This window comes from Pollachius pollachius (genome assembly GCF_949987615.1).
Source record: "Pollachius pollachius genome assembly, chromosome: 15".
In the NCBI taxonomy this organism is placed as follows: Eukaryota; Metazoa; Chordata; class Actinopteri; order Gadiformes; family Gadidae; genus Pollachius; species Pollachius pollachius.
This window is the reverse complement of record NC_136948.1, coordinates 16,980,283-17,001,783: the sequence shown is the minus strand read 5'-3', so window position 1 is coordinate 17,001,783 and position 21,501 is coordinate 16,980,283. Positions and strand designations below refer to the sequence as shown.

At 41.9% G+C, this 21,501-nt stretch overlaps 2 protein-coding genes and 1 pseudogene across 3 annotated transcripts; 1 reads left to right on the top strand and 2 right to left on the bottom strand.

Moving 5' to 3' along the window:
* Nucleotides 1-752: 752 nt before the first annotated feature.
* LOC307087191 (uncharacterized protein) lies at nt 753-9,694 on the bottom strand (the record flags this gene model as incomplete). The annotated part of the gene is made up of 13 exons (XM_079752670.1): nt 753-1,378; nt 1,582-1,683; nt 2,658-2,777; nt 3,435-3,554; nt 3,756-3,875; nt 4,134-4,253; nt 4,625-4,750; nt 4,936-5,055; nt 5,245-5,364; nt 5,628-5,747; nt 6,151-6,270; nt 7,890-8,465; nt 9,115-9,694. 13 exons carry the CDS (start codon nt 9,692-9,694, stop codon nt 1,314-1,316), a joined length of 2,409 nt encoding a protein of 802 aa, XP_079608796.1. The 3' UTR covers nt 753-1,313.
* Nucleotides 9,695-11,328: 1,634 nt separating this feature from the next.
* LOC307086533 (G-protein coupled receptor family C group 6 member A-like) lies at nt 11,329-17,614 on the top strand. Its single transcript, XM_079751774.1, has 6 exons — nt 11,329-11,522; nt 11,616-11,922; nt 12,552-13,349; nt 13,652-13,846; nt 15,623-15,740; nt 16,088-17,614. Exons 1-6 carry the CDS (start codon nt 11,347-11,349, stop codon nt 17,014-17,016), a joined length of 2,523 nt encoding a protein of 840 aa, XP_079607900.1. The 5' UTR covers nt 11,329-11,346; the 3' UTR covers nt 17,017-17,614.
* A 902-nt stretch (nt 17,615-18,516) lies between these two features.
* Nucleotides 18,517-20,281, bottom strand: LOC307086949 (ornithine decarboxylase 1-like; annotated as a pseudogene). The gene is made up of 3 exons: nt 20,065-20,281; nt 19,893-19,976; nt 18,517-18,646 (listed from the first exon to the last, which is right to left on the bottom strand). The product of its transcript is annotated as an ornithine decarboxylase 1-like (transcript).
* Between the last annotated feature and the right edge of the window lie 1,220 nt (nt 20,282-21,501).

The window sequence follows — 21,501 nt, the reverse complement described above, 5'->3', positions numbered from 1 at the left end:
AAATATATTTTCCTTCAAGCGCTATGTTTTTAAAGAATAACCAAATATTTGAACTGGCCAGAGTCACACACACACATAGGCCCACAACCACACAAAATATTATGCACATTTCTTAAATTCTAAAATATGAGAAAATCTGCTTACAAATGTGCTTGAACAAACGCCACTACATCGACACTACACTGCCAATGCAGTCAAAACATTCCATAAAAATAGACAAATTCTAAGAAAACAAGCAACAGAACACAAATCAAGGATCAAACCCATGGATATCATACATAATACCACGAATACACAATGTGCAAATAAGATCCGTATATTTATTTGACAATGAAAAAATTGTTTAATATACTGTCAAAATACTTCAGGCAACACAACTCAATGTTAACATATTTTCAAGACAAAACCCTTAACCAAGCGACGGGTGGCCACTGATCCATGTACTGCATGAATGCTAATTGGGCAGTGTTTTGGGGTCACTCATAAGCCGATCCTACCCGCTCATCATTAAACATGTATTTCTCTCTGTGGCCTTCTCATTATTTACACGTGAACTCTATTTCTATTCAACCAGAAGCTTCCTTGGAGGTTAATCAGATTAGCTCAACAATCATGAGTTTCTCCAATTTGACATTGTCCTCCCCTAAAAAGAGCATCACGTAACAAAATTCATAATCATGCAATGATATATTTTGTTTCTCAGAGATAATCTGCAGTGGTGTGCGGTGACACGTCCATGCCACTGCCCCGGATAATCACAGTTCAATCTCTTAGGCTGGATCTCATTAAAATACCACTGAGGACACATTTTTAGATAGAATAACAACATATTATGTGTGTGTTTGTCAAGTTTTTTTAATTAATGAATCTACAGTATACATATATATATATATATATATATATATATTGAGGTCCAATATCTCCTAAATAATTAAACATTTTCTTTACAAGCAAACAAAGTTGCCCTTTGATCCACTCTCATCATCCCAACATAATCTTCATGTTACAAACTTTCCTTTGTTACACATTGCACACATGGAATATCAACTGCTAATCAATCATCATATTTCCAGACTTATCAAAGCTCAATATATCCAGACATTACATACAACAGTGCCTGCATGCATACTGTTATATATGCATAAATAATGTGTTATAATGAAGGTAAAAAAGTACCATACAATGATGCATTGACAATATTAATTCAAATTTTCTTTTGAGACTAATAGATTAAATAGAATCCGCACATTAAAGTTTGGCAAAGGACCTTGCCAAACATTATTCTGGGTGCTTCTCTCTCTCTCTCTCTCTCTTCAGGAGAAATTCTGTTTCTGTTCCATCTGAGTCAGCTTGGTCGAAATCTGATCGAGTGTACCGACTGTCAAGGATATTAACAGCAACGCATTGGCAGTCTGCAATGTCATATAATGGTGTTTACCATTGATATGCATGGGGAAATATTGCTTTGAAACATCAAATCCAAATATATTTCCATCAATAAACTTCCAGTCGACCAGCCATTCATTCACTCATTCTCAATTCACGCCTTTATCAAGAATCTTTTCAAGTCGAAAAGGATATGTTTTGTGTTCAGGTCCTGGAAGGTTGACTGGACTTTTTTCTGGAATGCCACTTGAGCTTCACACATGCAAGCGTCTTCAGTTATTTCACCTCGCATTTCCTCTGAAAGGAGAATTGCAACATGTTTGTAAATAATAATAATCATAAATATATATAAATATATAAATACACATACATATACTTTGCAGACATCTCTTTCTTTCTGTGTACAAGTATGATATCAAAAAAACAATGATTCGATTTCAGAAATGGACGTACGAGTTACCGTGTTTTACAATATACATAAACAATCTGAAAGTCATTAATCAAATCTGCAGCATTAATCAGTTGTTAAAATATTGATCTTGTTTGTTTTGTGTTAGTGTGATTGGGATGTATTATATATACACATATATAGGCAAGAAATAAAAAGCATACATTAAAAAGCATGCATACAATACATTCAAACTCACACTGTGTAACTGCAAATAATTGATAATTAATACTGCTACCATATGTACGTAGCACAGTGACCTGGGTATGATGATACATAAGAAAACAGACAAGACAGCAGATCCAAAACATCACCAACTTCCACTGTATCTTGAAATGATGGTTCAGGCCATCACTTCCCATCATTTTGTTACCCTACTTTATACCAGCAAAATACATACATTATATCATCAGGTACATTAGTAGTGATCTACGTATAATTCTGAATGCAATTCTTCCAGCAGCATTGATCTCCATACCTGGCCAATGCAAAATGAGTGACACTGAATCGAGACAATGATACCCAGAACCTGATTCATGGCAACTCAAACCCATCATCAAATGATGATGATGCATTGAGATTTGGTCATTCTCCAGAATCCTTTATTTCAGTAGTTTGGAGGACTTCACTGGAAAGTAACACTCATTTCTTTCAAATAGTCTTTGCTGAAACTGCTCACATATGTGCTAGACATCGTAAGGAAAACACCTTAATTAGGCATAGGCATAGCTTAAGTCACAAATGGAATACTGTGTAGGAAATCAAATGAATCCTAGAAGCAATTCATAATGATGTAAAGAAAAAGATAACTCAAGGTTCTCACGTGAACAAGTGGCCTGGTCTGCGTTCAAGACGTATCCAGTGTGACACTGACAGACGTACGAGTTACCGTTATTCATGCAGACGTGCTGACAGTTATTTCCCAGAGCACACAAATCACCACCTGTAAATAAGATTGATTGTTTCATTAACTGGTTGTTAGTTGTCTATTTTCACCCAAGAAAGCGTACAACGTGTCCAGCTAGTCAAATACATTCATGTGCTAGACAATAGTTTGGACACATGCCCTTATTGCTCAGCATCTAGCTTCTATTTTCTCCCGAGCGCTAGCATTACTGTGTTGCTTTATTGCTCAAATATTGTAAGGAAATGTTTGACAGATTGACGGATGCAGTTTCAACTGTTGAAAAAGCGGGGGATCTCCTGTGAACTGGTCCCCTGGTCTGTATCTCCAACTAAAAGTATATTTCATTGTATTTGTCTCCTTTAATTGTCTTTGTCTGATTCAAAAATGTGTGTAACTATATTTACTATCAATTTAACAGTGTGAGTCTGAGTTTGTTTCACTTAGTGCAGGCTGTGTTCCACTTCAATTTCCCTCATATTTAACTAACAACCTAGCCTAATCTAAAAGTCCTGAACTCCTCCATCCACCACACACTTCAAGCAATCTAATCTGTTATTCTTTGAGGAGTTATTTTGGCCCAGACCGGACACTCAGTGTCACTTCAAATCAAGTGGTGTCAATGAACCAGTACTCATGATATCACAACACTTAAATTGTTTCCTGCAATTCAAAGATTAACCATGAGCTGCTCACTTGAACAAGTTCTCTGGTCTGTGTTCAACATGAATCCCGTTCGGCACTGGCAAGTGTACGAGCTCACGTTGTTGACGCAGATGTGCTGGCAGTTGTGTCCTTGGAGACAGACATCCGCACCTGAAAAACAAGGTTATTATGATGTGTTTTGTAGTTGTGTGTCTTTTGATGATATCCCTTAAAGAACCCTGAACAACTAGTTGTGAGGTTTATTGGCCATGTGAATAACATTTTAAATCTTTTGCTGGATTGTGAAGATATGTAGTCAAATAATATGAGTACACTCCAACAAATATTATTGGAAACATTTCATGTTCTCACGTGAGCAAGTTCTCTGGTCTGCGTTCAACACGAATCCCATTCGACACTGGCAAGTGTACGAGTCATCTTTGTTAACACAGATGTGCTGGCAGGCGTTGCCCTGAGCACATACATCTGCGCCTGGACACGAAAAGGTTCCAATGTGTTATTGGGTTTTAGTTATTTTGTTGATGTTTGTTGTAGCTATGATTTTTTTTTTATAATTACTTGTGTGGCTGTAATAAAGTCTGTAATAAAACAAAATATTAAATTGTAGGCCCACATCATTTGACTGTAGGTATAGAGTTAATTGGCCCCTCCCCCTGATGCCTGAAGGTAAACATCAGGAGGTTTAGAGAAACCGACAAAGATATCTTTATGAACATTGGATTTTCTTACGGGAGCAGGTGCTCTTGTCGGCATTCAGCGTGAACCCCGTGCGACACTGGCAGACGTACGAGGCAGCGTTGTTGGCACAAATGTGCTGGCAGTTGTTTCCTTGTGCACAAGCATCAGCACCTGGAAATAAAATGTTTCATTGTTTGACGTAGTTTTTTATGACACAATTTTTTTTTTTCAATGACGGGAACTTTTGCAGGGTGCTTTCTTACCAAAAGCAAAGTGAATATTGTTCTCGCATTAGTTGGGTGACATTGCTTGACCGAACCGCAAACTTTTCTCAAGTGATAAATTCAGCATCAGGAGAAACTCGCAGGAAAGTTCAAATATTCCAACTTGAGCGACGAATCTGCATCATTCGCATGAGTAGAATCATACGAATTTGATTTGCATGGACTATGAATGTATTTGTGCCGCACCTTCGCTCTTGGTGTGAACTTATGGTCAGAAAAATATGTAAAAATTGTTTGTAGCAATAGCAATATTCTCACGTGAACAAGTTCTCTGGTCTGCGTTTAACATGAATCCCGTTCGGCACTGGCAAGTGTACGAGCTCCCGTTGTTGACGCAGATGTGCTGGCAGTTGTGTCCTTGGGGACAGAAATCCGCTGAAATCCCTGAAAAACAAGGTTGCAATGCGATTGTTTTTAGTAGTTGTCTTTTGATTGACACTGCTTAAAGAACCCCTGAAACAGCAACGTTGAATTATTTTGCAGCCTATTTGGCGGCCAAGTCCCTTCTGATTCGTATGCATTGGCCGAATGAAGCAATAGCTAGTTTGAAGTGACAGTAATCTACTTACGGGAGCAGGTGCTCTTGTCGGCGTTCAGCGTGAACTCCGTGCGACACTGGCAGACGTACGAGGCACCGTTGTTGGCACAAATGTGCTGGCAGTTGTGTCCTTGTGCACAAGCATCAGCACCTGGAAATAGAAAGTTTGTTGCTGTTATTTATGACACAACATAACCGTTGAATTGCTTAAAGGTTTGGCAGCCGACCGACATCTTATTTGTACGTCGTTAATACCGAATTCAGAGTATTACGGTGTCACGGTCAGGGGGTCTCAGAAAAATGTGTCAAAAATGGTTTGAAGCAATAGCAATATTCTCACGTGAGCAAGTTCTCTGGTCTGCGTTCAACACGAATCCCGTTCGACACTGGCAAGTGTACGAGTTGCCGTTGTTGACGCAGATGTGCTGGCAGTTGTTTCCCTGAGCACATAGATCACTACCTGGAAATAAAGATGGTTTTCTTCATTATTTTTGCAAGAACATTACAACATGGCCATTTGTATTGGATATGTGACCTTAAAAGGCAAGTGGCAAGGCTGCCCTGCATTTACACATCATTGGGGTGACGGTGAAGCTATAGGCTATAATGCTATGGCTTCACTCTGAGTTAAAGTTTAAGTAAAAAGCGGTTAAATACACAACATCAAAGGGGGTGACTTGACCATTCTTTGACCAGCCACAGAAACAAACACTAAGTTCATACGTGAGCATGTTTTCCGGTCTGTGCTCAAGGTGTAACCCTCTCGGCACTTGCAGGTATACGAGTCGCCACTGTTGACACAAATATGCTGGCAGCTGTGTCCCTGGGAGCACGCATCAGACCCTGTGAAGAAGCAGTCACATGTCTCACTGCCGTTGTCGGCTGCCAACAGCCAGTAGACCCCTTGGCTTTTTTCCGGAAAGTTTCTTGAAAGCTCCCACATAATGATTGGACATGTAAAGGGTTAGGGTGCGTGAAACTCACGTATGGCCCATGCATCCTACTTTTCAGATTTTTGCATCGATAGTTGCTATATATGTTGTAAGAATAGTATTGTGTGGAAAATGTCGGTGACACAAAACACAAAAACAAGACACAAAAACACAAAGAATTAGTCACAAGAGTCGATGGAGAGTTTGCCCAGAAGGAAAAATTACACATCAACTCTTGGTCCATGGTGGGAAACCATAGAGGGCCTGAGCCCCTCGGAGGTAGGACAAAAAGACACCGAAAGGAAATGTCTTACACGAGCATGTCTTCTTGTCCATATTCAAGACATAGCCCACACGGCACGTACAGAAGAACGAGTTGCCACTGTTGACACATGTGTGCTGGCAGTTGTGTCCCATAGAACATGCATCCAGACCTGAAAAGAGACACTTTCCATTTCTCATTCGCTACCTTGACACTGACAGTGCTAGTAATTCTGTTAGTGTGTGTTAGTTTTGGGTTATAAGCATATTAATTCTATGGTAATAAAGCGATGTGCAGTGCTGATTATTACGAAGCAGATAGACAAGATCAAAGATAATTTTAATAATAATAATAACACACCTAATTACCATTTATAATTCAACCAAAACAGCTTTGTTTGGCTGCAAATAAAAATCCCACAAGTTTAAAATGGACTCTTAAGTTTAAACAAAGAAGTAGTGAATGTGGTAACCAGTTCAACTAAATTCCACATTTCGTGATGTGCGTTGAGCAGACGTATGAAGGCGAGAGCACTAGCACCGTGCAGCAAGCCGCAAAGCAAATACGCTTCTCCCAGCAAATAGGAGAAAGGTGAATGACCGTAAATAGGTGGTTTTACAGTGCTAATCGCTCGTCTATATTAAAGATGTAATCTGTACGATTTAGCCCCTCCCAGTTGGTAGACGGGAGACTTTCTGAATTTGAACCACTCAATAACCGTATTTTCTTTACACTCTAATTTTCTAGCGTAATAGCGAAGTTCGGCTGGCTGGGTGGCATGAGTGGTAGGGGTCATGGGTGTGTCGATATTAAGATTATTCTTAACAAAGGGAGAGGTACGGGCGGCACAGCATTATTTATTTGTAGAATATATCATTTTTAGGACGTGTATTATCGATAACATTATTTAAATAACTATCCAGCAGCATTGACTACAGATGTGGTCAGGTTAATTCACGCTATGAGCTAGTTGAAATGTTACACATTGCGACTTCAAACACACCATAATTAAAGAGGTATGTTCGCTGTCTAATGATCTCATGATCATTCATTTCATTTGAGCATTAAGAGAAAATATCGCGCTGATAAAAGCCTCTATGGTCCTTAAATGTAATACCCCCCTAACAAGTTCCCCCTTACACTGTGATCAAAGAGCACTGTTCAGACGCGTACTTATCTAGGCTTATTGTTTTTGGTCAGATGCTTTGTTAGCCGTTTCCTCATTTGAGCACTCTAAAGCATCTTTTGTAACCACATCAGGTTACCGAGCAGTGTGCACGGGGCCAGGCCAAAGTGCCGTGCAGGAGTGCCAAGAGTTGAGCGAGGCCTGTAACAAGGGTGGGCAGCATCGTGCTGGGCTCCAAACCATTCCAAAGTGGTTAAAGTTAGGCAGAGTTCACCCTGTAGGCTGATCAGTTGGAAGAACAGATTTGTGTTGTCTTCTTTTGGTGAGTTGAGTAGACCATCCACACACTAAATGGACACTTTGCTGGTGGATGATGCAGCGAATGGCAGCATACTGGTGATGCTATACCTTTATTTTTGCCATTTGCCTTCTACACCTAAGAAGAACACGGGTGACTTTGGAATGGAACGGGCCCTTTTTGATGCTAGCCCACACAATCACAGGCACTTTCAAAAAGATTGAGGCCAACATACCGGTGGTTTCCTCCTTTCTCTCATTTCCGTTATCAACTCCGTGACCGCCGTGATTGGCAACTACGCCTACTCCGGAGTCAAACACCCCCCCGTATGCGGGCGGCGTCTCCGCACTCCCCCCATCATCCTTACCGCACAAGGTTTCCCTAAATTTAGATGCAAGCTTCTCAATGACCCCATAGGTCTCCACATAGAAGACGTGGTCGTCCAGAGGGGGGCTGGCCATGAGCCGCAGGGACTCCATGTCGGCTCTGTCCACGCCCACCGCGTAGATCTCGATGCCGGACGCCCGGGCCGCCGCGGCCACGTCCTGCACCTTGTCCTGGGGCCGGCCGTCCGTGACGATGATGGCCACCTTGGCAATGTTCATGGAGGCGGGCCGAGCGCCCGACTCGGCGGTGAAGGCCCGCTCCATGGCGGTCTTGATGGCCAGGCCCGTCATGGTACCCGACGAGAGGGGCTCGATGCGGGCCAGCGCCTGCTTCACGGAGGTCTTGTCGAAGTACGTCTTGAGCATGAAGTCGAGCTGCACCGTGCTGGCGTAGTTGACCACGCCCACCCGCGTGGAGTCCTGGCCGATCTCCAGGTTGTCCACCATGTCCTGGAGGAAGTCCTTGGCCTTCTCGAACTCGACGGGCCGCACACTGCGAGAGCTGTCTATGATGAACACCAGGTCAATGGGCCGGTTCCTGCAGTTTGACCTTGCCGCTGTGTAAATGAGGCATACATTGAAAAAGGTATTTCAGTTGATACAGGATGAACAATAAACATGAAATAGTGTTGAATTGAGTCTCTCAAAAATAGATTCATGAGATGGGATTATGAGATAGGTATTATTTGATTATAAGTAAATAGAGTAATTTGCATAAAATAATCCTATGTGACATTTGGAGAGCAAGTTTCAATGAGTCATTTTCAGAGTCAAAAGGGTGGGGAGGCAAACGCGGATCTTGGCATGCGCGATTGAGAGGTGTGATTTAGCCTTCACACACACACACACACACACACACACACACACACACAAACACACACACACGAGTATAGTATCCACGCTTTTCTAATTGTTCAAAAATGTATATCAATCTATCTTTTAAGTTATGTATTTAATATCGCCTTAGTATAGTGTAATACAATATGACTATAGTAAATTGTAGAATAACTTTGTTCGCAGGATAATTATCTATAAACGAATCTAGAAACTGGTTATATTTAAGGGATGGAATTTGTTTTTCACTTGCCATTTAATTTTTTTTATGTGTGTTGTGCAATCAAATGTATACTACCTTTTTGGCACTTGTTGATATGGCCCAATGTGATCACACAAAATGTGTTACAATTAATAGGGAAGTGTACTAACCTTCTTGCTCTGGAAGATTCTGCGATAGATGGTTGCTGACTTCTTTTCGCCGAGCTTGATTAACTGACTCTTGATTGATTGACGCTTGGTTGAATGGCGCTGTTCTGATTGCAACCGGAACGACTGGCGATAGCTTGATTGGTGCTTGGTTGATTAGAGATTGGTTGATGGGCGCTTGTTTGACTGGCGCTCGGTTGATTGGAGCTTGGTTGATTGGCGATTGGTTGATTGGCGATGGATTTGGCGCTTGGCTAAATGGTGCATGGTTGATTGGCGCTTGGTTAAATGGCGCTTGGTTAAATGGCCGAGGACTCTGCTGAAAGCCTTTGACCGTATATTCTCTTGGAAGGATGGTTTGGAACGATTGCCCATTTGGAAAGGCTTCTTTGAATCTGGGATCAATCGTTTTAACATTTTGAAAGCTCTGATAGACTCGTGGCGGTACGTGTGGTCGTCCGGGATTTAAAAACCTGTCCGCGGGTCGGCGATTCTGATAAACTCCATAACGTTGATAAGTCCCCTCCGTTCTGGTCGCCAGCATGCCAATCCAACAAACGAGTCCACCGATTAATAGATTCATTTTGCGCGCCCAAATAGTTATCTTCCAGGGTCGTTGCGCCTCTCAGACTCCCTGACAGCGTTGAATGTTTTATATGCTCTGCTCTGCGTGGGTGTCAAGCCCTTGCCCAATCGAAAGGAGCAATTGCGCCCATGGTTCAGTAGCCAGGGCTACTAATTAACCCACATGTGAAGATTTGGACTGCAACCGTTGGATCAGTCGAGCTGTTAAACTATATAGTCTAGTGATACGTTTGCTTATTTTAGCTGTAATGGACCTACTAATAGAGCATCTGGCAAAGCAGGACGAATGAAAAATAGTGCATAGAAAGTAGTCATGAATACGCTAACATGAAAAACGGGAGAAAGGGATGACCTATAAAGGGACTTAAAAAAGCAATGTATTAACCTACTCACCTCATTTGTTAAAATAACAGCAAGTGCATTGCTGTGATGTATGTACATGGAATATATCTAACAGCTGCTTAGTGTCACATGCCAAGTATCCTGCTGCCTTTTCTGAATATGCACTGCGGATGAAACGTTGCCAGGTGTTCCAAAAATTATGGACGTAGTTTTGGACTACATTTGACTGACATACTATAAATGTATGCCTACATGTAGTATCCATGCCACATGCCTTGAACCTATTTGAACCGCGGACTAGTAGTGTAGTGAGTATATGGTAATCAATCCATTATGTCCAATTATGATGCAACCTAACCTAAGTCTGTTATTTTTGTTTGTTGTGTCAGGCCTACACGTGTAGCCTAACACAAATATGGAAATGTGTTTTTATCACGCACTATCGATTTGTAGGCATATTTGAAAGTTTAGGCCTACTTGCACACACAAAAAAACACTAGCTTGTATGAATGCAATAAACCGGTTTGGCTTGGTTTGTTGTTTTTCATTTAGTCCAGCTTCCCTTTTAGGATAGCCAGAGGGTAAGTTAAGCTACTATATTGAAATAACAGATACTGAAACAAATCCCATCATGGGGGCACCGTTGATATGCATCGTGTGAAACTTGTCAATGTGCCAACAAAGGAACAAATGGACCTCTGATATATCCTACATTGTGATTTGCTTTACATTTTACTGTCTTGCTGATGATCAGTTGATTAGTAGACTGATTCCGGTACCTTGACAGCTCTGACACCTAGTGGTTAATATATAAATGTACAAAACTCGGTCAGAGTATTTGGGCCTGATGCAACCATCATCTGTGGCGGGATTTGGGTTGGCCTTCAGTGCCATTCGCACACACAGCATGTCTTACTTGCATGTTTAACTAAGGCATTTTCCCCAACTTACTTTCACAGGTGACGGAGCCATGCAAAACATGCTGCCATTAGTTTTGCACGCAAAAGTGCAGGCACACACATTGGCACAGAATATCCATTAAGAGACATTCAATTTAATGTTAATATTTATTTGTTTAGCTCCAAGGCTGCATTTTGATAAAATAGATGCTTTGCATATGAGGTGGCATCATGTATTTGACTTATAAAACGGACCCGGGACAGGCAAGGGAAATAGTTTCTCTGACTTCCCCTATTTACAGATTATCATACAGATAACGTCTCTTTCAGGGAACTGAAAAAGGGCAGCAGCAGAACGAGGAGCCTCAGTAGAGCTTTCCCCAGTGCGGTACACTCCAGGGTGGGCAGCATGTGGTGCTTTCTGTTGTGTTTCAGTTTCCCGGGTCTGCTTTGCACCCTTCCAGCAGCGACTCACCAGCCCCTGCATGAGTACTCCGATGGGGACGTCATCATCGGTGGGCTTTTCCCGATTCACTTACAACCCAATTACACCTTCCCGTCATCGAGGCACGTCTCGTGCAACGAGTGAGTACAGCCGAACTCAAATCAATTAATTAATAATGTTATTTTTGAATATTTACAATACCCGTCTTTCCTTGTTGTTGTTTTTTTGTGCAGGTATCATTTTCAACAATTCCTATGTGCCCAAATGATGATATTTGCGATCAAGAGGGTAAACCAGCGCGGAACTCTGCCTAACGTGACACTTGGCTACGACGTGTACGATACCTGCGGGGATGTGTCCCTGGCCTTGCGGATGGCCCTCAACATGTGCGTCGACCAACGGGACCCCCAGTGCGGGTTGTTACCTGGAGGGAAGCCCGCTTCAGCGCCCGACCCTCGAGTCAAAGCAGTGATCGCCGAGGGTTCTTCCGAAGTGTCCATCGCTGTTGCACGAATATTAACCCTGTCATCGATCGCCCAGGTAGGGGATGATGTCAATGCATTTGGTTCTCTTGCTTTATGTAGACCACACGATATTGAGGCAGACATTAAGACCACATAATTGTAGCGCTAACCGTCAGTTTCTGCTTCTGCACACACACACACACACACACACGCACACGCACAAGAGTGGTCAACACAACATGTTAAGTTATATACTTTTCATACTTTTTTGGGCTATTCTCTTCTACAATTCGGTGACGATACGTCCCCATCCACTGAGCCCGTGGAAATCATGTTGATGGGTGGCACTACAGTTGTGCTAATCAGTGCAATCCCCTGTAGTATGTCGCAGTTGCATCAGTGCAACAGTACGTCGCCTCAAGGAAACTTGAACTGAAGTTAACTAACCAAACACGAGTTACGGAAAAACTCAGCACTTTACCTTTTCACAGTCTTTTTGTATTCATCGCTAGAAATATATCGCGATGTATCGTTATAGGATTTTCTAACTATATAGATCATTGCAGAATCGCTGCATCGCGATATTATCTTTATTGTTGGCCATGTATCATGTATCGTATCGTGAGGTACCGTGTGATTCCCACCCCTAATATAGATGCCTAAAAATATGTTTTTGTGTGTGCTTTGTGTGTTTGCTGAACCCAGATTAGTTATGCATCAACCAGTGAACTGCTCAGCAAGAAGGCCAAGTTCCCCACTTTTTTGCGGACAGTGAACAGCGACGTGGTGCAGACCAAAGCCATGGCAGAGCTTGTGAAGACCTTCAACTGGGAGACGGTCGGAATTGTGGGCAGCGACGACGAGTACGGCAAATACGGCAGCGACAGCTTGGTGGATCATTTCAATGCCATGGATAATGTGTGCGTTGACTTTAAGTTCATCCTGCCTGCCCATTTGGACCTCAGCGATAGCAATGCCCAAAAGCAATTTACTGAGCTAATGGACACTATCGGAAACTCGACCGCAGAGGCTATCATTCTGTTCACCAAGGAGTCAAACGTGAAGCTTGTCCTGAAGGCCGCCATTCAGATGAACCTGAACAGAACTTGGATCGCTAGTGATACGTGGTCCAACTCCTCTGAAATCAAAGAGCTCCCAGGCATCGAGGCAATCGGGTCCTTCTTTGGAATCGCCTTTAAAAGTAACATTGTTGAAGGCTTTGCCGACTACGTATCTTCAATGGTCGAAGAAAACTCCTCAAACCCCTTATGGGAGTATCATAAATTGAACCATCCGCCCTGTCCAAGTGCCCCTCAAGAGAAGCTGAATTGTTCACTAACGGCGAACCAATGTATGGAAACGAGATGTCTGGTGCATTACATTTTCTGGGATTTGTCCCTCAATATCTACTTGGCAGTCGAAGTAATCGCCAATGCTCTGAGTAGTCTAATGAAGTGTGACAAAAAACAATGTCAACGAAATACCGGCTTTACGGCATACGAGGTAGGCTACATTGAGGGCCTTTCAATAATCAAATTGATATACAAAATACACCAACATAATAGGATGGATCTCCACTGTATGGGTCTGGATGTGGCTGGGTTTGTGGTTGTGTATATGGGGGGGGGGGAGATGTTTTCTGGATGGATTGATTCGTAATGGAATAAATTGCTGTAGTAGAAAAGTTACATTCAGGTTTAAAGAAATTCAATAATGTTTCATACAATATTTGATTCTACCCTCCATATAAGAACAAATTTGAATATCCTGTAAAACGTGTGGTCTGATCGTATCTGTTGCTACAGCTATTGAATGAAATCAAGAATGTCAACCTCACCGTGGATGACACACACATAGTGTTTGATGATAATGGAGATCCCCGTCTTGGATATGACATCGTCGCATGGAACTCGCCCAGTTCGGGAACTATTGGAGAGTACCTGCCAGGAGGAAAAATCACTCTCCCCCCGAATCTTGTTGCAACGATGGCAAATGTAACGGTGAGCACAAAGTGTATGTATGTACAGTGGTGCAAAAAAGTATTGTCAGCCACCAATTGTGCAAGTTCTCCCACTTAAAAAGATGAGAGAGGCCTGTAATTTTCATCATAGGTATACCTCAGCTATGAGAGACAAAATGAAAAAAAAAAAAATCTAGAAAATCACATTGTCTGATTTTTAAAGAATTTATTTGCAAATTATGGTGGAAAATAAGTATTTGGTCAATAACAAAAGGTCATCTCAATACTTTGTTACATGCCCTTTGTTGGCAATGACAGAGATCAAATGTTTTCTGTAAGTCTTTACAAGGTTTTCACACACTGCTGCTGGTATTTTGGCCCATTCCTCCATGCAGATCTTCTCTAGAGCAGTGATGTTTTCGGGCCTTCGCTGGGCAACACAGACTTTCAACTCCCTCCAAAGATTTTCTATGGGGTTGAGATCTGGAGACTGACTAGGCCACTCCAGGACCTTGAAATGCTTCTTACGAAGCCACTCCTTCGTTGCCCGGGCGGTGTGTTTGGGGTCATTGTCATGCTGAAAGACCCAGCCACGTTTCATCTTCAGTGCCCTTGCTGATGGAAGGAGGTTTTCACTCAAAATCTCACGATACATGGCCCCATTCATTCTTTCCGTCACACGGATCAGACGTCCTGGTCCCTTGGCAGAAAAACAGCCCCAAAGCATGATGTTTCCACCCCCATGCTTCACTGTAGGTATGGTGTTCTTTGGATGCAACTCAGCATTCTTTCTCCTCCAAACACGACAAGTTGAGTTTTTACCAAAAAGTTCTATTTTGGTTTCATCTGACCATATGACATTCTCCCAATCCTGTTCTGGATCATCCAAATGCTCTCTAGCAAACTTCAAACGGGTCCGGACATGCACTGGCTTTAGCAGGGGGACACGTCTGGCACTGCAGGATTTGAGTCCCTGGCGGCGTAGTGTGTTAGTGATGGTAGCCTTTGTTACTTTGGTCCCAGCTCTCTGGAGGTCATTCACTAGGTCCCCCCGTGTGGTTCTGGTATTTTTGTTCACCGTTCTTGTGATCATTTTGACCCCACAGGGTGAGATCTTGCGTGGAGCCCCAGATCGAGGGAGATTATCAGTGGTCTTGTATGTATTCCATTTCCTAATAATTGCTCCCACAGTTGATTTCTTCACACCAAGCTGCTTACCTATTGCAGATTCAGACTTCCCAGCCTGGTGCAGGTCTACAATTGTGTTTCTGGTGTCCTTTGACAGCTCTTTGGTCTTGGCCATAGTGGAGTTTGGAGTGTGACTGTTTGAGGTTGTGGACAGGTGTCTTTTATACTGATAAGGAGTTCAAACAGGTGCCATTAATACAGGTAACGAGTGGAGGACAGAGGAGCCTCTTAAAGAAGAAGTTACAGGTCTGTGACAGCCAGAAATCTTGCTGGTTTGTAGGAGACCAAATACTTATTTTCCCCCATAACTTGCAAATAAATTCTTAAAAAATCAGACAATGTGATTTTCTGGATTTATTTTTTTCATTTTGTCTCTCATAGCTGAGGTTTACCTATGATGAAAATGACAGGCCTCTCTCGTCTTTTTAAGTGGGAGAACTTGCACAATTGGTGGCTGACTAAATACTTTTTTGCCCCACTGTATGTATGTGTGTGTTTGTGTGTGTATAAAATGATAGAAACATAGATATGTACATTCAAATATAATTAATTTACAATTTTAATGAACAGTGAATCGCTTAAACTGAGTGGTTGACCAATTTGAGTTGATTCTGTCCTTCCCCCAAAGATTACTGCTTTCAACTGCAGTAAGACCTGTCCAGTGGGACAGGAGCTGAAAAAAAATGGAATGGAATGCTGCAAGCTCTGTATTGTGTGTAGTGACGGTTACGTTTCTCCTGAAATTGGTAAGCAATCAGTATGTATATCATGTCACAAAGTATAATAGGGGAGGTATAGTCGTTTGTTATTATTGTAAATGGCAAACTAAAACCATGATTTTCTAATCACATTTCAATTGTAAAGCCTTCCATTCGCTTTGTCATGTGTTAATATGTTGTTACCCAAAAGCATATTGGCAAGGATCATTTACATTGATTGCATGTTTTCTGCAAGCCATGCAACCTTTGGTAGATAGATAAACCTGCTCAATTAAATAATGCATTCAACAGTCAGTGAACATACATGCTCCTACTCTATATCAAAAACAAATAGATGCAAAAAACTAACCCTTTAGAATTTGTCATTATTGCAGGTACACAGAATTGTACAAAGTGTAAAGAAGGTGAGTATTCATCCTGGCAACGTGACCGGTGTTTGGTTAAAGAACATGAATTCCTTGAATGGAAGAACCCCTTTATAATTACCCTGGGGGTCTTCAACATAATCGGGTTTGTTGCCACCATTACGGTGGGTGTTATATTCGTGGTTAATCGAGGCACTCCCATTGTGAAAGCCGTTGGCGGCTACCTGTGTTTCTTGGAGCTTTTCTCCTTACTCGCCTGCTTCTGCCTGAGCTTTACCTTCATAGTGAAACCCTCTAAATTATCCTGCATCACAGGTATGCCGCTATTTGGGATAGCTTTCACTCTCTGTGTTTCCTGCATTCTGTCCAACCTCCTCCAGATCTTAGTGTGTTTCACCTTTTCCCCGAATATGGGGGGCTGGCTCAGAAAGGTCAACCAGCCACCGGCCGTAGTCGCTATTTTATTTGGGGTCCAGCTGGTCTTGTGCTCAATATGGCTAGCCTGTTTTCCACCGTCTCTTCAAAGAGAACCACAAAACAAAGCCTTCGAACTTAAGTGTGATCCTACATCCAAAGCTCTATTTGGTGCCGTTTTAAGCTATGTGGCTTTATTGGCTGTAGTCAGTTTCCTTTTTGCATTCAAAGGAAAAAAACTGCCAGATCTGTACAAAAACGCCAGCTTTGTCACCATCGGCATGTTGCTGGTTTTGGTGGTGTGGATCATCTTCATACCAGTGTACCTGTTCGGAGGCGGGGTCTACACAGAGGCCATCAAGGCGGCGGCTGTCCTTGTGTCCAGCCACAGCATGCTCTGGTGCCACTTAGTCCCCAAGTGTTATATCATGGTGTTCAGGAAGGAGCTGAACGACGAGAAAGCCATCACTGATTACATCAGGAACTACTTCGAACAGAAAGGCATTAATGTTTTAAAGTCATAATCATGATGTCTCCTCAGATTCTTACTATCACCTGAATTCTTATTTTTCCAAGATCAAGTCGGAATTGGTCTGTCCACTGGATATAATGGAGTTGTAATGTTAGTTAATCTCTGTTTTAGCTCTGTATATTGTAAATGAAAAAATATAATTGCCTCTGAATACCTGTGAATAAAGCATGCTTCCCATTGTAAGCCACTACCTATAAATCAGTTTATGCTTAACAAGGACAGTGTATACTGATCAATATTGAGCAATAGGCCTTCAGAGACAACATTAAAAGTTTGTTTAAGGCTATATATCAGAAAAAAATGAAGGGTGCAGTGTTCAGTCAAACCAGAGAACCTGGCTTTTATAAGAACAAAGTGGCATTCAAGACATTTGTGCCCACCTCCTTCAGTTGGGCTGCTTATTTAGGGTCTGCTGCATTTGGGCCTGTATGGCACCACCAGCGACCACTGGTTTTATATGAATGGCTTGCTAAACTTTAACTTACTGTGCATCAATTGAATTGTGGTAAAGAGACTTGGGGTTATATCATTGAGTATATGCTGATTTTTTCTGAATTGACCATTGAGTTAATTTCTATCACACTGGGCTAATAAATGGATATCTTTTCCTTTGCTTCTGGAAACCTGTTTTTGCTTTCGGAGTCTACATAATATAATGTATTGGCCTTTATCAATTGAAGTATGGAGAAAAAAAAAAGGGTGTAACTCATGAAGTAAATCAAACATTTCAGGAAAGTTTAACAGGAACCGAATTCAATGTTTAGCTCATTTAATTTGTCATGAGGATCGACTTCTCAGTTTATACATGATCAGGAAATAAAGTATCACACATGCCGTTTTTTCATTTATTAGAAAGAAATACAGAATTCTCAAATTTCCATAGGAAAGCGATATAAATGCAATCCCATCTCCTGATCCATTTAAAATCGTATTGTTAACCATTTGGCTATAACATGATCACTACCGTTGACAAAAAAAAAAATCATTAAACATAACATAAAGAAAGTTAGCCATTTGAGTCCCTAAATTTTATATTTAATCAGTTCTGTACAGAAGTGAAGACCTCTTGGAAAACGATCATGTAGCAGCAGTTCTTGATATGAATAAAGACCCCCTTTTTATGGAATGGAGGGTTCTCAGATCAAAAGGATCCAAAGTTTGACGTATAAAATCCCCCAAACAAACATAACCTGCAATTACGATGCCACAAGTAGTTGATCTGTAACGGCATGGGCGGCACAGTGATATTTTTTCAGATTTCATTTTGTAAAAAAAGACCCCTTGTGCTTCTGTGGATAAACCAACAGGAAATGCAGCCACTTATGAATAGGGTTAGAGTAAAGCTCAACTCACCATGCAGGGCGGGACATGACATAGTGGATGTCTAGAGTTGCAAAGCCGTTGAAGTTAGAGGAGGCGGCCACTGTGTATGTACATATATTGACATTTCTCAGAAGTCCAACCGTTCTTAAAAGCCCCCTTTGCTATTGACTGCTCCTTCACGATGACCTTTTAGGCAATGATGTTGACTGCCAGCGTGTAGGCAGACACAACGTAGCGACCCGGCTCGGCGATGATGCGGACACCTCCATCAGCAGGGCTGGGTTGATTATTGCTGGGATCTTAAGTAGGAAGGGAGTCATTTTACTATGCCAAGCACAATAAGGCATTCCTAGCTAATTATGTGTTGTCATAAAGGGTTTTGAAATCATTCTCTGCAGTATCATTACTCAAATTCCAGCTGAGCTTTCTTGCTTATGCATGAAGGTTTTGCGTTTCATAACTGCACGTGCACAGCAATGGCAATGTTACAAAATGTGACCTACATAAACCATATCATATGAAAGCTGAGCCTCCACTGATTCCAAAAGTCCAAACCATATCAATCTGTGACTAGAATTCAACGAACTAGAGGCAATAACTAATCAAGAACCAACTTCCCATTTTCTTTTTACAACCAAAAATGATTTCTTAACTTTGTCCACAAAGTTTACTTTGATCGCATAAAACCACCATAAACAGAAAATCCAGTGTCTGGGCCCACTAAAGATGGTGATGACCAGGGGCGAGGCTAGCCCATTTTTAGGGGTGCTGAAGCACCCCTAAAAAGGGGCTCAGCACCCCTAAAACTTGGGAGTAAGAAATGTTATTCTAAAAATTATATTTGTTCGTCTTTGAAATTGTTAAATAATGTCCAAAACATAAAATCTTTTGAGTTAGTTGAACCAATGTTAAAATTATGAAGTTATTTTTCAATAGAAATATTTTTTGTTTTTGTGTGAAAAAAGGGTGGGTGGTGTGGCAGTGGGGCTCATTGAGTGCTCAGCACCTCTAAAGCTCTGACCCTAGAATCGCCCCTGGTGATGACAATCAATGACCAAGAAGGTTTTTGAGGAAATTGGTAAATTGCCTTAAATCAAAACACATGTTCTTCAGCGCCATCTGTTGGCCATACGTGTATTTGCAAGTATTTGGCTTGGTGTCATTCAATTATATTTGAGCTGAACTTGGAACTGGAATCGGCATATGCTGTGTTCTAGCTTTACTCACTCTCAGGCAAGTAGTATCTACATTTAAAATTTCACTTGAACAACAATCTTTCTTTTGGCAGCAAGCTGACATAATACAGTACATCTCCACAACTGCAAAATGCTTTTGCAGTTGTGGATATACGCCATTTTATTTTCTGAACAAATATAAAGTTTTCCCTGTGGTATCGAAAATCAATATTTTTTAAGGTAGTGTATCAAAGGTAGAAAATCCAGTATTGTTACAACACTATTAGCTACATGGAAAGGTGATTAATGCTCTTGGAAAAAGAGCAGTAGAACAAAAACAAGACAGACAGGTCAAAGGTAAATATATTACCTCTTCAAATTTGAGTTTGACATCCTCCGAGCCGGGGAACCCTCCACCAATGTCCAGCAGCCTCATCTTGTAGCCAAACTCCTCCTGGGGACAGCAAAAGGGAAAGTGGGGGATCCAGATGCATTGAACCTACCGGAGAACCAATCTTCAGATAGAAAGGCGCTGAACTCACAGCCATATCAAACACGCAGCGGGCGTCGGAGATGGCCTGAGTACGTCGCGGGGTCCCTGCACATGCTGCCCACGTGGAAGCTGACCCCTATGACGTCCAGGCTGAGCTTCTTGGCCCGCTGCAGCAGACCCCGGCAGCCCTTGAGGGTGGCCCCAAATTTCACACTCTGAGGACACACCGAGTTGGAGTCGTCTGTGGCGATACGCAGCACCAGCATGGAATGGGGACAACTTTAAAAACCCTGCGCAAAATAAGACCCATGCAGGACTACCCCTGGCACCAGAGAGAGGAGGCGGCTGTTTAAACTCCTCTCTGCCCTTTACAATGACGGCCACCCACGCCAGAGTGCCGTCTGAACAGAGGAGTCCACTCAGCAACAGAGTACGAGTTCCACAGGGAACCCTTTGTCTCTGTGGCAAATGAATTAACACCTCTCACTATGGAAATGAGCCACACACACTCTGCTTATTTCATGGCTAATATGTATATCTATGCTGTGTCAATATTGTTTTTATTCTCTACCATTAACTTTGTTTCATTCATTTCGCAAATAAGGTCCACTGGGATCATAAAGTAGCCTGTATCAGTATGACAGAGTGCGATAAAATGTGGGGTTACAATGACCCCATGACTTACTTTGCGTTATCACGGCAGTGTGCTACCTTCAGGAGTTCCACTTCGCTATCAAAGGTCATCTTCTGGACGCCGTGGGCAGAGGCATACTTAATCTGGGAAGCCTGCTTGCAAGGGTTGGCGTAGATCAGGGGTTTTCAAAGTATGAGAGAGTGAGCCCCCCCTCAGAGAACAAATTTCAGCTGAGCGCCCCCCCCCCCCCCCCCCTCTAAATCCCTGTGTTTTGAAAGAACTTTTAATTATTTTACACATTTTAAACATCTCTGATCATATTTTACACATTTTACATATCTCTGATCATATTTTTGAGACATTTTAAACATTTTTCAGACATTCTAATCATCTTTGTGCGTTTTTAAACACATTTCTTAACACATCTTCACATCTTTATCCAAGCATGTTTTTGCTTAACTTTTTTTAAATACATTTGAACAGCGTAATCTGTAAACTGCCAGTTTAGCCTCCTTTTTAGCTCACCTCTCCTTTAGTGGGAGCAATGAGTTTGCGTCTTTAGCTGTGTTCGAAATCGTTCCCCATCACGGATATAGTGCACTATATAGGGTGCTCGCCATTTTGTTCTGGTGTTCGAATTCTCAGTGGTAAATTTCATTCGCTATATAGTGGACTTAAAATACCCAACATTTGAGTGAACATACGATGTTCCCTACATGTTACTCACGTACACCACAATGCAATGCAGTCGTGTTTTTCCGGAGAAGAAGCTGAATAACCGCGAAAAAGTATACATTTAATGATGGAGTCTCCGGCTTTCGTTTAGAAATGTCAACAATTTATTTGGGATTT

What these genes read in the sequence shown, in the direction of transcription:
- LOC307086533 (XM_079751774.1), top strand. Translation starts at nt 11,347, where the DNA reads ATGTGGTGCTTTCTGTTGTGTTTCAGTTTCCCGGGTCTGCTTTGCACC. An exon ending in AGGCACGTCTCGTGCAACGA is followed by an intron (nt 11,523 to 11,615) that starts GTGAGTACAGCC and finishes TTTTTTGTGCAG; the next exon opens with GTATCATTTTCAACAATTCC. An exon ending in CCCTGTCATCGATCGCCCAG is followed by an intron (nt 11,923 to 12,551) that starts GTAGGGGATGAT and finishes TGCTGAACCCAG; the next exon opens with ATTAGTTATGCATCAACCAG.